The sequence below is a fragment of the Natrix helvetica genome (genome assembly GCF_964273705.1).
Source record: "Natrix helvetica genome assembly, chromosome: 1".
NCBI lineage: Eukaryota > Metazoa > Chordata > Lepidosauria > Squamata > Natricidae > Natrix > Natrix helvetica.
Genome location: NC_138548.1, coordinates 106,165,078 through 106,179,779, shown reverse-complemented (window position 1 = coordinate 106,179,779; position 14,702 = coordinate 106,165,078). Strand labels below are relative to the sequence as shown.

Below are 14,702 nucleotides of genomic sequence, written 5' to 3'. Positions count from 1 at the left end.
AAATTTTCTGGACACACGGACAGATTGTCTACAGAGGGGCCAAGAGGTGTAGCTTGCATTGTCACATATGAGCTTCAAATCTCATTTTATTGGCACAGACATTTTATCTATTTATTATTCAAATTTATTTATGTGCCCATCTGCCCCAAAGGGGGCTCTGAGCAGTGCACAGTAATAAATAAGTCAGCTGATACAAAACAGATAAAAATCTAAAAAGTCACAATAATAAGTAGTATCAAAAGTAAAAATTTCATGGAATAACTCTGTGGATATTGGTTTGTGACTGACTTCTTTTAGGATATTTTCCCAGTCCAAATGCTAACCAGTTCCAACCTTGGTAGACAAACAAGATCAGATCAAGTTAATAATAAAGATCAGTGGTGGGTTTCAATTTTTTTTACAACCTCTTCTGTAGGTGTGGCCTGCTTTGTGGGAGTGGCTTGCTGGCCATCTGACCATGTGGGAGTGGCTTGCCAGCCATGTGATTGGGTGGGCGTGGCCAACTTGTAAAATGTGGTGAAACTCACTTAATAACGCTTTTGCTTAGCAACCAAAATGTTGGCTCAGAAACTGGTGTTTGAAGCACGCAAGTCTTAAAGCTGTCAAGTTACAAGACCCTTGCACCCCTAACCCTTTAGAAAAAAAAACCCAGGGGTGTTCAAACTTGACAGCTTTAAGACTTGGGAATTCAACTCCCAGAATTCCTCCTCAAGTCAATCTAAAGTCTCAAGAAAGTCTCTAAATTGGGCAAAAGCATGTAGTTTAAATATCCCACACTAAATTATTGTTTTGCTTTGATTGAAACATAGACAAGTAATCTTATATACAATTAAATCCAATAGTGGAAGTAACAAATATTTATTTAATAGTCATACACACTTGCTTCTGATCAGAACTGTAATTAAAATATATCATTTCAATTTATTTGCAGCTTTGAGTTTATATTGTAATGATAACCCACAATGATACAGTATGCTGTAAAATGCCATTTTGTGGTTACAACAATCAAATATTATTCCAAATACACATTAGATTTAAAAGAGCATGGTAGACAGTTTTCATCATAGTTGTACCTCATTCTCCATATCAAAAGTTGCTTCATTGGGTGCTTTCTATGATAAAAAATATTAAAAGGTAAAAGCTTTATCTTCTTTTCTCCCTCATTGCCAATCACTGAACATTGTGGTAAAAACTGAACTGGACTTAATTCTTGTATGTTCTATAAGGTTCATGCTTGAATGTAGTTAACATGAATGTTTTGGGTCTAACTTGTCAGCTTCATAATGGAAAAATAAATGAAACAGCAATCAGTTATATCAGTTAGTACTTGGAAATATTAACTTCTGTAAGAAAACATAATATGAATTTTTCATGAATGTCAGTTAATAAAATAAATTTACGAATACAAAGCAAAAAACAAGTGTAGGTGCAATTTGATCCTTTGCGCTAGGATAGAAAAATGTGCTGAAATTCTCACTTTAAAAGGCATCAAATGTTTTGATTAAATCATTAATATAATAATAATTGTTGTTAATTGCTTCATGAGAGGTTATCTCTGATTGAACATTGCTCAGGGTGGAAAACAAAATTACAGCTGTTGCCCAAATCTAAAATTGCTACCCATTTTAATATTAAAGAAACAGGCTTTAATATGTGCAGCAGTGGTGGGATTCACTTACCTTACCTACCAGTTCGCAAATGTGAGCGCATGCATGCCTGTACATGCACACTGCCTTCTGTGCATGCGCAGTGCTTCTGCATTACATCAGGGTAGATGGGCGGAGCCTCCCACAGCCACCGCTACTGGTTTGCCCGAACTGGAGAGAACCGTCTGAATACCACCTCTGAGGTGCAGCATCTGAAATTACAATATGTGTGTGTATGTGAGTGTGTGTGTGTCTGTGTGTCTGTGTATAGATCTCTTGAAAAGAGGACGTTTTAATGCACTCTTACAATCATTCCTTTCTTTCTAGACATACTTTCCAGTCTTAACTCACCTGCCCTGTTTGGGGACCAGGACACTGTAATGAAGGCAATTCAGGAGGCTCGAAAGATGAGAGAACAAATCCAGCGGGAGCAGCAGCAGCAGCAGCAACCACATATTGATGGAAAGCTTCCCTCCCTGAATAGTATGGGCCTAAACAACTGTAGAGCTGAAAAGGTAACACAATAGGTCTTCCACCCTTGTTGCTGCTGAATTTTATTTCCAAGGTTTACCTGGTGAATAGCTACTTAATTCCAGGAAGCAATTTCAATGTTACAATTTTTAATCATTTGTTGTTGATTGTAATGTAGGTCCTTGAGGGTTTGGGGGAAAAAGAAAAAGTAGAACTGGATTGACCAGAACAATATTTTTCCACGAAGAAAGTTTATTCAGGGGTCCAGTGGCACCAATAGGGAATGTCATTCCGCCCCCCCTCTCATTCTGCACTGTATGAGAATCAATGTATGTATTACAAATTAGCCAAAGTTTCATTTGAAGAATGGCAGATGATTAAGACGGGCGAGTAATTAAGACTCCTGTCCCTATCTTTCCTCAGTCATATTCTGTGAGTGATGTCTCAAAAAAAAACTTTAGACTTCTTATATTTTCCCAAGTTAGAGAAATATCACATGGTACAAACAGTAGCAATATGGATCAGAGTTGTCTTTCTTGATTGGATACTGAGCCTAGTATCCATTTGCCTAGTATCTCCTTTCCAGTGACATACTCCCAATAAGCACAGTAGGAATATACAAAGAATTATTTCTGATAGCTGCAACCCTACCTTCCAATTGGTATTTAATGGCATACCGCTAGGGCATGCTAGGTTACCTGGCATTTCAGTAGAGTCATAATAGCTCAGTAGAGGTTTCTGTACTTAATTTCTCACAGTACTACTATGGTGCCTTCTCAAATGATCTAACTGTTATTTTGGAAGGTTAAAAAAATCAACACTTTATTTTTCTTCAGTTTTTTGCAAACAAAAAGAAAGTATTTCAGGTCCTTGATTATTTTCTGTACCTTGTTGGTCTCTATTTTATTTTATTTACTTATTTATTATTTTGACTTCTTAGTCGCCCCCTCTCCCCCAAGGGACTCGGGGCGACGTACACCAGCAGCGGTTACAACAATACAATATGGAGGAGGTGGAACAATAAATAAATAAATTACAATAATTTAAAACAATTAAAAACCCCAATGATAGTTAAAGTTAAAAATTAAAACTAAAAATGCCCAAGAGGTGGAGAAGCTCTAAATTAAGCCAGGCCGGCTAGTCGGAACAGGTGGGTCTTAAGTTTTGTGCGGAAGGAGCGGAGGTCAGTCGTTGTCCTAATGTCTGGTGGGAGGTCATTCCAAAGGGTAGGGCCCATCACAGAGAAGGCCCTACTCCTGGGCGCCGCCCTCTGACACTCTCTGGAGGACGGCACCTGGAGAAGTCCCTCCCTGTGCGAGCGAATAGGTCGCAGGGATGTGTGGGGCAGAACGCAATCCCGCAGGATGTAACCAGGGCTACAAAAATCCAGACAACGACTAGGTGGCACGAAAGAGTCATAGTAAAAATCTTTTTGCCATCCCCTATTGATGATGTAAATATTTACACCTCAGCTGTGCCAACTCTTTCATTAATTAGGGCAGGATTCTATTTGTATAGCAAACTTTCATTTAAACTCATCTTCGTATGTGTGTGTGTTTGTGTGTGTATGTACGTACATACATAAATACACACCACATTCCTGAATATAACATATTCAGAATGGTTGTATTGAATTTCTCAGAATTAAAGCTTGCACACTTGATGTAAAGTTCAAAAGAACAAGATGAAGAGAACAAGGAATGCACGCACAAGCTTTAGCTGAAGCCCTGCCTTTCTTCTGTCTTTGAATAACATTCCTGGTGTGCAGTTTAATTGGGAATTCTGGATATTTATGGTGTTTTAATATCAGATATAGGGACACGGTGGCTAAGTGGCTAAGATGCTGAGTTTGCCGATCAGAAAGATCGGCAGTTCGGCGGTTCGAATCCCTAGTGCCATGTAATGGAGTGAACTCCCATTACTTAGCCCAGTTCCTGCCAACCTAGCAGTTCGAAAGCATGTAGAAATGCAAGTAGAAAAATAGGAACCACCTTTAGTGGGAAGGGAACTGTGTTCTGTGCACCTTGGGCATTGAGTCATACTAGCCACATGACCACGGAGACGTCCTCGCACAGTGCTGGCTCTTCGGCTTTGAAACGGAGATGAGCACAGCCCCCTAGAGTCAGGAACAACTAGCACATATGCAAGGGAAACCTTTACCTTAATATCAGATATAGATATTTCATACAAGAGAGTTACATTTTAGAAGAATCATTAGGAAAAAATAATCTACACACGTAAGGAGATAGTGTTGTTTAGTTAGCAATTTTCTCTGCAGACTTGGGCAAGGTTTTTTGGGGTTTGCTTACAGGCTTTTGGACAAACAAACTAGATAAGAATCTATTGTAGTGTTTTAGTAGCAAAGTAATGGAAGCAGGCAATTCTCTCTAAAGAATACAGACATATCTATGAAATAATTTGAGATATAGTATGTCTATAATTTGCTTCCTTGCAGGATAGGTAAGAGCATTTTTCTGATACTACATGAATCATTATTTCCTGTACAGTAATACCAGACTATATACAATTGTTATTATTCTGGGTGACCCAGGACAAAAAGTTTTGCAGCCTTTCAACAGAAGACAGGATTATAAAATGGAGCAAGGGGGAGGGGAGAAGAAATAGATTATCACTAACACGTCTGCTGCTATCTTTCACAGTCTCCATCTCAATGAAATGTAAAATGAAAAATATAGTTAGGTCTTGTAGTATTAGTAATAGTTTTTAATTACAGATTACTGCTGTGGTATTATTGTTATTGATCAGGATTTAGTGAGTTTATAACTACATATGTGTGTATTAATTTTATACATACTCTCTCTCTCTCCCTCTCTTTCTCTCTCTGTGTGTTTCATAAACAGCCTTGAGAATAGATCAGGGGAAATATTGAAACGTGTTAATGTTACTGCTCTTCAGAATTTAGGAAAATTACTTTTGTATCTTGCTACCTAAAAGGTATACTCAGGAACCCTGCGGGTAAGGTAGATTGATCTCATTGGACTTCCAAATCCTGAGATCATTATTTGACTGCAGTAAATACCTGATCATGGCATCATCAGAATGGCTTTTCTTGCTTTGGTATTGTGAATAAGTAAATAAAAGTAAGCTTAAGTGAATGTTGTAGCATGCTTGGAGAGATCAACATTGGCTCCTGTGGTATAGTCTACCAAACAGTTGATAAAGTTGCATAGTTGGGTTCCTTTTGCATTTTACTACTACTACTACTATTACTACTACTACTACTACTACTACTACTACTACTTCCTCCTCCTCCTCCTCCTCCTTCTTCTTAGCATATTCCCACAGGTGCAGGGTCTGCTTTTCAGGTCATTGAGCGCCACTTTGCACGTTCAACAGGGTGCAGGCCTGTGGCTTGCATATCTTTGTTGATGGTGGCTTACCATCTCTGTTTCAGACACCTGCAAGGTCACCAGCCATTGACTTCTAATTGACAGGCAGTCTTGGCTATGGTGGAAGGTGCTTCTCTTTGGACATGTCCATACCAGTGGAGTCGGCCACTTATTTGTACTTTTTCAATCCAGGCAATCCTTGGCTGTCAGTAAGCCAAGAATGTGGGGCACAAGTAGCCATTTTCCAACTCATTGCCAAAGGGAGGAACATAGACGCCTGAGGTTCATTACTCGGTTGCAAGCAGAAAGGGAAAAGTGTTCTGTAGATAGAACTGTCAAATATGTGTTTTCATTTGAATGTATATGTTGCCTTGTTAGATTTCTCAGAACAATGGCCATAAAACGGATTTACATAGCTTCTTGCCCCCAGAGGATTAACCATGGTTTGCAAAACATATTTATAATCTAATAAATATTTATCTGCACAAGATGTGATTTAAATGATAGCATTTTAAAATTCATTTAACACAGAATCCCATTGTGAAATAATTTTTATAATAGCAAGAAAAAAAAGCTTAAAGGGTGATACACAATTTCTTATTAAAGAAACAACCCTGACCACAGTTAGAACCATTTATTGGTTGCTTTCTAAATCTGTTTTTGCAAAACCATTGAAAATAAATGAATTATTCTGTGCATGTGCATGTAGATATTATATTGTTCCAAGTAATCCTTGATCGTGTTAATGAGTGATCTGGGCTAGTTCAGAAGTTAGCCTGAACTTCCGTGATCGTTAAATATCCACTGAGACTATTTGAACAGTCTATCTTTTTTTTCTTCAAAGACCTTCTGAGCAGTCCTATTTATGCCTTTTCAGAGCTCACCAGTCAAAAGTTTTTGACTTTTAGTCAAGCTAGTAGGTTCCTTAAGAGGAATAGATTTTCTGCCAGTCTACAATCTGCCTTTTTGTCATTTAATTATCATGTCTCTTGTGTTCAACTTGAGCATGGCAGTATATTTTTACACAATCTTTCTTTCCTCATTCATACTACAGACTATGGGCCATTCAATTGGTTTTCAACTCTAAGGATGTTGTGCATTTTGTTTTCATATATTTCAGTCATATCCGCTTACCCCCTCCCCACTTCTTCTTAAAGTTAGCACAGTTCTCCTAATTTTTTCTTGTAGGCCTTGGTTTCCACAAATCCATTTTACTTACATTTATCTTTTCTTTTATCTGAAGTTCAAGATATGTGGAAAGCTAGCACTCCAAAATAAACAGTTGAAAGATAATGAAGAATGTTGACTGTAATGCTATTTGTTTTATGTTTCATATTTTGATCGTACCTTTCTCTGAAAAATACCTTTTAAAAAATGATAATGTGTTTTAAAGAAAATTAGGAAATCAGTGGTGTAATAAAAGATTCCCTGGAAGAAAACTATTTTGATGCTCCTTAAAAAGTGATAGGTAACAAGACTTGTTTTCATTCATCTTGGGGAATAGTTCTAAAAGTTAAATATTTTTTAAAAAAAGTTAATTTGCCATAATGGGAGCATTTGGAAAAGGACCTTAGAGAAGAAATGATGTACTCATGCTTCTCTAAGGCGAGCCAATTCTTGATAAACTCTCATCTGAAGATGTTGAATAGAAATCAAGAACCAATCTATGTGTTCAAGTAGTTCCATGGTTTCTCTGTGAAAGCCTCATGCAATATACAGGTAAAGCACATTATAGTTACAATAATTCACACCGGAGGTGAGATTGGACAGGAATAATAATGAATAGAAATATGGACAGGGAATATTTTTTCTCACTTAAATTTTGATAAAAGTTTAACAAATGCACATGTGAATTAAGTCACATTATTTCCATGAAATATGCAAAATTTATATCAGTTGGAATGTATTTGTAAAAGAAAAATTGTACAATTTAAAACATATTTGCAATAAGGTCTATATTACAAAGCATTACATGTGTGTATATAGGAATGCACACACACAAAAATAATTATGAATTGTAGGATATATATTGGAAAAGTGAGAAACCAAAACAAGTAAAATCTATCTGCCCTTAGTTAGCTAAACGTTCTGTGGCTTTATTGCTAGGTAGATTTAAAAATGATATTCCATTATAAATTCGGATGTAATATAAATATGTAAGGGGTGTTTTAAAATATTCATTTTATTTTATTTTTTTATCATTGATGATGTTATAGTCTATTGGTCAAATGGTTTGACTTGATTGCCCATAACGGTTCCTTTGGAGGAGATAAACTTTATGGTAGAGCAGCATATATAGAAATTCTTTAATGTATAAATAGTTCATTTAGTTGAGTGTGATAAGTTTGGGGAACTTATCATTCATTTGCAGTTATTTATCATGTGTGCAAAAGTTTGAGAAAAATATTCTTAGCAAATTTTACCGCAAATGCAAATGAAACATTTATTTCACCAATAAAAAATACATTATCAGTCTTTTTTCATGGTGGATTTATATTGTTAACACTCTCTTTCCCTCTCCCTCTCTTTCTCCTTCCCTCCCTGTCTCTCTCTCATGTACCCTCCCATAAATGCATACAAATACTATGCAGACATCATTCTTACACTTTCCAATTCATTTATATAGAGAGCATAGAACTATTAAGATTAAAAGAAGCAGAGAAAATATAAAACATTTTCAATAGAAATGAAAACTCTTTAGGAAGTCCAATGTAATGGATGAAATTAAAAATAAAGGTATTGAAATAATTTTCAGGGAAAGAAGTATTTAAGAGTTGTATGGGAATAGGAGTGATATGTTAAAGCAGGGGTACCCAATCTCTGATCTGCAGTCTGCTACCGGTCCACAGCCTTTTTAGAACTGGGCTGCACAAGCAGCGGGAGAGTGCACAAAACCCCTCTTCATCCTCCCACTGCTGCCATCACTGCTGGTCCGTGGAGCCCAAAAGGTTGGGGACATTATATTAAGAAATGAAAATTAAAAGGAATACTACAAATATTAGTATCCAAGAAAAATGGGTAAAAAGCAAGAAAAAATATTATTAAGATGTTGATAAATTATAAGGATATAGGTGGAGCTGATATCATAGGACAAATGTTAAATTATAGATGTTACTTGTTTATGGAATGATTCAGAAGTAGTATTCAGCCAGTTCTGACAGGTTCTTGAGAACCAGTAGCGGAAATTTTAAGTCCTTCTGAGAACCAGCAAATAAGCTGGCCCTGCCCCCGCTGCCTCCCAGCTGATCTTCTTTTGTTGCCCTGAACAGGAGAACAGAGCTGGAAAGCTGGTTAGTGGGGTGGGGAGGGAATGGGGATTTTGCAGTGACCTTCCTCCAGGAGTGGTGAGGAAACGAGGAGTTTGCAGTATTCGTCCCCTGCCACGCCCACAAAGCTACACCCACAAAGCAACACCCACAGAACCGTTAGTAAAAAATTTTGAATCCCACCACTGGAATGATTGTGCAACTTGTGTAACATGTATGCAAAGACTCCGTCATAACTGGAAAAATGCCATTATTGCTTCCTTATACAAGGAAAAAGAAAGCAAAAAAAATGAATGCCAAACTTACAGGGGGATTAGCATGTTATATTTCCCTTGTCAGGCAGAAGTTTGATTGAAAGGTACAAGAGATGACAACAGAATTTGGGAGATGCAGTACGGCTTTAAGAGGAGTGTGCATAAAGCTTAGTTTTGTTCTTCATAAGTTACTGAGAAATACATGAATATGAGGAAGCTCATTGTACATTTGTTGATTTAGTAAAAGTTATGATAAATTGAATAGGTTTGCATGAATATGGAACTGAAGATTGATTGCTGAATGCAAAAAGAGCAATATTTGATGGAAGTAAATAATGCATGAGCATAAATGGAATGCTTAGCAAATAGGTCAGGATTGAGCAGGATTTAAGACAAGGAGGTGATATGTCCTCTTATTTGTTTATTGTATCTGTGGAAAAATATAAGAAAGAGTATGTGTATACAGGTGTGTTGGCTTGGGGACATGAATGTATTTAGGGACATAAATGAATATGTAGTTTTATATGAAGATAAAGGAATATTGTTGACTGAGAAACTGAATGATTAGCAGTGAATATTAGATTAACATGGATACAATATAAAATAAGGATCTGAAAATTAATGTACGAAATCAAAGGCAGTTGTGTTTTATAGGGAATAGAACGATTTCACAGTATATATCCATGATGTGAATCTATGGCACCGTGCCATAGGTGGCAGGTGGAACCGTATCGGTCGGCATGGGAGCTCAGCTCTGGTGCATGTGTGTGTGTGCGCTTGCCAGCTGATTTTCGGGCCTTCTGGACCCATCAGAAGTCAGAAAACAAGCTGTTTTCTGCCTCTGGCAGGGGAAGGCCGTTTTCACCCTCCCCAGACTCCCAGAAAGCTCTGGAGCCTAGGGAGGGTGAAAAATGGGTCCACCGTGCCATCATGTGCCAAAAGCGGGGTGGGTGGGCACATAGAATTATGGGTGTGGACAAGCGCGAGCACGACCTCCCCCGGTGCCCCCCCCCACTTTTGGCATGTGTCTCATACATACGGACAGACATCTTACTTCCTTTTTCTGATATAATAAAACTTACTATAAATGGGATTAAAACAACAGTGCCAGACTACACTGAAAGGAAAAGAGAGGGAGGAAGGAAGGAAGGGAGGGAGGAAAATGTATGTATGTGAGTGTATAGATATGCATGTTTTTGCATGTGAACACTTGCTACTTTTGCATTTCTGACTATAATTTTAAACCAAAATGTTTAAAATTATGTTTCATGTTTAGCTTTTTAAGCAAATAATAATGCTAACATTTCTCAATTTTACTGAGTTGTGGTGTATCCTAAAACAGTAATTAAAACCATGGGTCCTTGCTTCATAATCCACATTTGTGGATCCTGAGGAAATTTGAAAGGCCAGCTCATCTAATATTGGCTCCTTTTATACTATAACAGAATTGAAATTAGATATAGGATTATTGGTATTAAGCCATGGTGGCGCAGTAGTTAGAATGTAGTACTGCAGCTACTTCTGCTGACTAACTGCTGCCTGCAGTTTGGCAGTTCAAGTCTCACCAAGCTCAAGGTTGACTCAGCCTTCCATTCTTCTGAGGAGGGTAAAATGAGGACCCAGATTGTTGGGGGCCATATGCTGACTCTGTAAACCACTTAGAGAGAGCTTTAAAGCACTGTGTATATAAGTCTAAATGCTATTGCTATTGAGTGACAAGAAAAAAATAATATTGTTTAGAAGCAGTGAATAAAACTTCCTGTTAAGTTTCCTTGCACGTTATAAACAAAGAACTTTAAAGTTCTAGAAGAAAATATTTGCTTTTTTCTTACGCATTTAATTATGATACTTACTTGGATGGTTTTTTTCTGTATCATTCCTCCCTAGCACAACAATAGACCATACTGTTTTTAGCTGCATGATCAGGAAATAAATTTTTCTTTGAATAGCTAAATGATTACAATACCTCTCACATAGTGAAACGGTGTGCTGAATCTATTTGATGCAATTAGAATCTGATCTGGTAGAAACACAGAATGAGGTATCTTATGAAAAGGTGAAACCTGTAACTTCTCAGTATGTTTTTAAAGAACAATATTGTAGTCATGGAGACTTTCAGCAATCAGGTTTATGTTTGTTGCTTCCAATGTTGTGATAGTAAGAAAAAGAGCCTAATTTCAGATTCTTTCCAGAAAGTTACCCTTTGTGTATGTCTAACGCAAGAGCTATCATAATAATCTTAAAGTGTAATTCTGGAGTTAGCAATAAAAAGCCTACATATAGGAGCGTGCTTTCAGTCTCTTTCTTACTAGGCTTGCTACCTGATTTGCTGCTTTATTTTTTGAATATAATAACCACCACCAAAACAACTTGGCATGCTGCAAAGTTAAGCAACAGCCTATAGTTTCATATTTACTGAAATAAAAGTGTTATGTTGCCTCAAGAATTTGGTTGGGAGAGCTAAGTGTGCCTTCTGTTCAAGCTCTGCCCCCCCTCCATCACCAGAACCATGTTTTCTGAGTGCTGAGAAGCCCACTTTCCACTATAGGTGGAAATCTAATGCTTCTACTTTCTTCCCTCTTTTATTTCTTTCCCTTAGCAATCTCGGTTCTTGAATAAGAGTTTACTTGTTGTCATTGTGGGGAATGTAGATGGACCAATCTTGACCATGACAAATAATAACAACGAAGATGGCTGGATTACAAGTTTAGGCTTCATGGGTCAGCCCTTTGAGGTAATCCAGACAGGAAGCACAAAACCTAAATACTAGTGCTACCTTTAGTGTAAGGCAGGGGTGTCCAAACTTGGCAACTTTAAGACTTGTGGACTTCAACACAATTTTGGGAGTTGAAGTCCACAAGTCTTAAAGTTGCCAAGTTTGGACACCCCTGGTGTAAGGTTACAGAAGCATAACATATTTCTTCCTTATTTTTATTTTCCAGAAAACTAGGAAGGATTCCTTGTGAGATCCTTACTATGTCTCTATTTTCCCTATGGGCTGAAATATATTTTGCATGAAGCAGTTGCATATTTTCCTTCTGTCTCCCAAGGTCATTCTCATACCCCACTAAATCATGTGATGAAGAAATTAGTTTTGGCAATATCGAGGAGTATTAAATGTATATTGGAATAGCATAAAGTGACATAATATGAATTGAGACACTTGAAAAAAGTTTAGTACCATCTTAATTTTAACCAAGGAACATTCAAAGGCAAATATTGCATCATGGTTACTTGTTTAGGCAATCAACATTGTTATCATCATAATCACTTTAATAGTAAAACAAAAATAAGGAAAAAAGGAACAAAATGATCGACTATGGTCATGCTAGAGATAAAACAAGAAGCCAACATTTTATCACATCTTTTGAAAATCTAAGATATAAGATACCTTATAAGGTCTCATTAAGAAATAAAAAGAATATTGCTAGCTGCCAACGATGGCTTGATTTTGCATACAAAATTCTTAAGAAAAATGAGAATTACAGTATCCTATTTCAGATCAGAAATCTGAGAATTAGTAGTTCTGATTAATTAATCTGATTTATGCATGCATACATATTTTTCTTTTCTTTTTATAATATTTCTTTGCTTCTTTTTCTTTAAAATGAAATAAAATGTCAGTTAGGAAAAAGTTTGGACCAAGCAAATAATAGAACACTCCTTCTCCAATCTCAACTATACTGCTATTTATCCAAAATTGGTACTACTTTGTAACATAAAATGTCTTCCTAATATTTTTAGTTAAAAATGTTAATAGTCAATGTATATTTAATTATTTTCCCATTCACTAAAAAGCTTAGGAAGTCAATAAGTAAGGAATCTACTGAAATATGAAATCCATTAGCTCATAATTCAAAATTATGACTGTGTCTATCCCCCCTAAAGAAGAAGATAATCTTGAATTTAAGACGATGGAAGGAAGATTAGATAGATTAACACTTTTAAAAAGCATTACTGATCATTTTATCAACTGAGACCAATCCTGGTAACTTTTTCTTATACAGCTGCATGTTTTGCACATGTGAATAAATTGTCCAGAAGGCACATTGCTTCAAAGACAGAACCAGAAATTAAATTAAATTAAAATTCAAAAATTCTTCTCCACTTTCTCCATTGCAGATACCTGCTTTTTAAAATTTGTCCTTTGTATGTGTTCAATCAGTTATTTTCATTACATATAATTCCTGCCAATTTTCTTGCACCCAGAGTCAAATTATTACATTTTTACAGGACTGTTCAGTGCCTAGTTAATTATTTACCAAAAAAATATAAGTATTTGTTTCTTTATTTAGCTTGATATGATCACCACCTTTGCCACAGTGAGTCTGGGTGGTGAACACAGTTTAAACAAAAAAACCAATATAAAACCATTAGAATGTATGATTCACCACATACTGTATAATTAAAAAAGAAACAGTAGCCAAGAGAAAAATACATACAGTAATGTAATATCAACCCAAACAGGCTTTGCTAACTTCTCAACTACTATGCCTGGGCATACAGCCAGGTTTTTAGTGCTTTCCAGATGGCCAGCTGGTTTGGGGCCAATTTGATCTCAGGTATTAAGGTCTACCAGAGGGCAGGGGCTGTGACGGACAAGGCACACTTTCTGAGTCCCCCAGATGGCCTTTAATAGACAGGACCCAAACCATGCCTCTTCTGTTGGAACCAACAGGGCAGGTAGAAACCATTGGAGATCAGTGGTTTTCAACTACTTTGGGTCCCTTCTGTGATAATAACAACAATCTTAAATTCCAATGAGAAACCTACTGAGAGCTGGTGTAACTCACATAACAAATGGGGAATGCCCATAATTGACTACATCATTGTATTTTGAACCATTCCAAATGCTCTTCATGGGCAGCCCTATGTGTAATACATTGCAGTAGTTCATGTGAGACGTGACCAAAACATGAATGATCATGTGCAGTGACTTCCAGTCTATAAAAAAGATAGTTGGAAAACAACACAAGGCTATGCATAAGACTCTCCTGCATATATCCACCACATGCTGTTTAACTAGGAACTATGAATCCAGAGAGAGGACACCCTTCCAAATTGTATGCTGCTTCTGTGTAAGGTAATGCAATCACATCCAGAACTAAAGATGGAACATCACTGGAACCAGGGCCCTGTAAAGCCTAAGCCATTAAGTCTTGCAAGGGTTGATTTAAGCCTGTTGCTTCTCATCGAAACTCCCATAACTTTTCCACACTTGGACTAGATCTCCATGGCAAAATGAGGTAAAGATATACAGCTAACTTGCAATCACATACTAATGTCACACCATACTGTCAGATGACCTTTTAAATAGGAGTGGGCAGAATATTGAGTTCTACAGGGCAGAGCAAGGTCTAAACCTCTCTCCTCCTACCCACACCAACTGTAACCTATTCCAGAGAAAGGAAAACTGGCACAAAACTGTGCTCTTAAAACTAACTGCCAAAGCTAGCCTAGAAGGATACCATGATCAATACTATCAGAAACAGTTCAGAGATCAAAAATAGTGAGGAAGGATCTACTAACCAACATCCTTCTCCTGGCCCATAGGTCAATCACAAGGACAATTGGTACCATTATGAGTTCGTGTTCAAGCATCCATAACCTCTTATAGCTTCTCAATTGTTTTATTTAAGCATGGGGGCCTAAGTGATATGGTTGCTGTTGGCCACATATTCTACTTTATTTATTTTTTGAGAGAGGAAGAACCAA

At 37.0% G+C, this 14,702-nt stretch overlaps 1 protein-coding gene across 18 annotated transcripts in view; it reads left to right on the top strand.

Moving 5' to 3' along the window:
- Positions 1-14,702, top strand: part of SOX6 (SRY-box transcription factor 6) — a 489,348-nt gene that overhangs the window by 432,374 nt on the left and 42,272 nt on the right. For all 18 annotated transcript variants that reach the window (XM_081937703.1, XM_081937696.1, XM_081937695.1 and 15 more), the window contains one exon: positions 1,974-2,161. In XM_081937703.1, the coding sequence (XP_081793829.1) occupies positions 1,974-2,161 (188 nt within the window). The remainder of the gene's footprint in view (positions 1-1,973; positions 2,162-14,702) is intronic.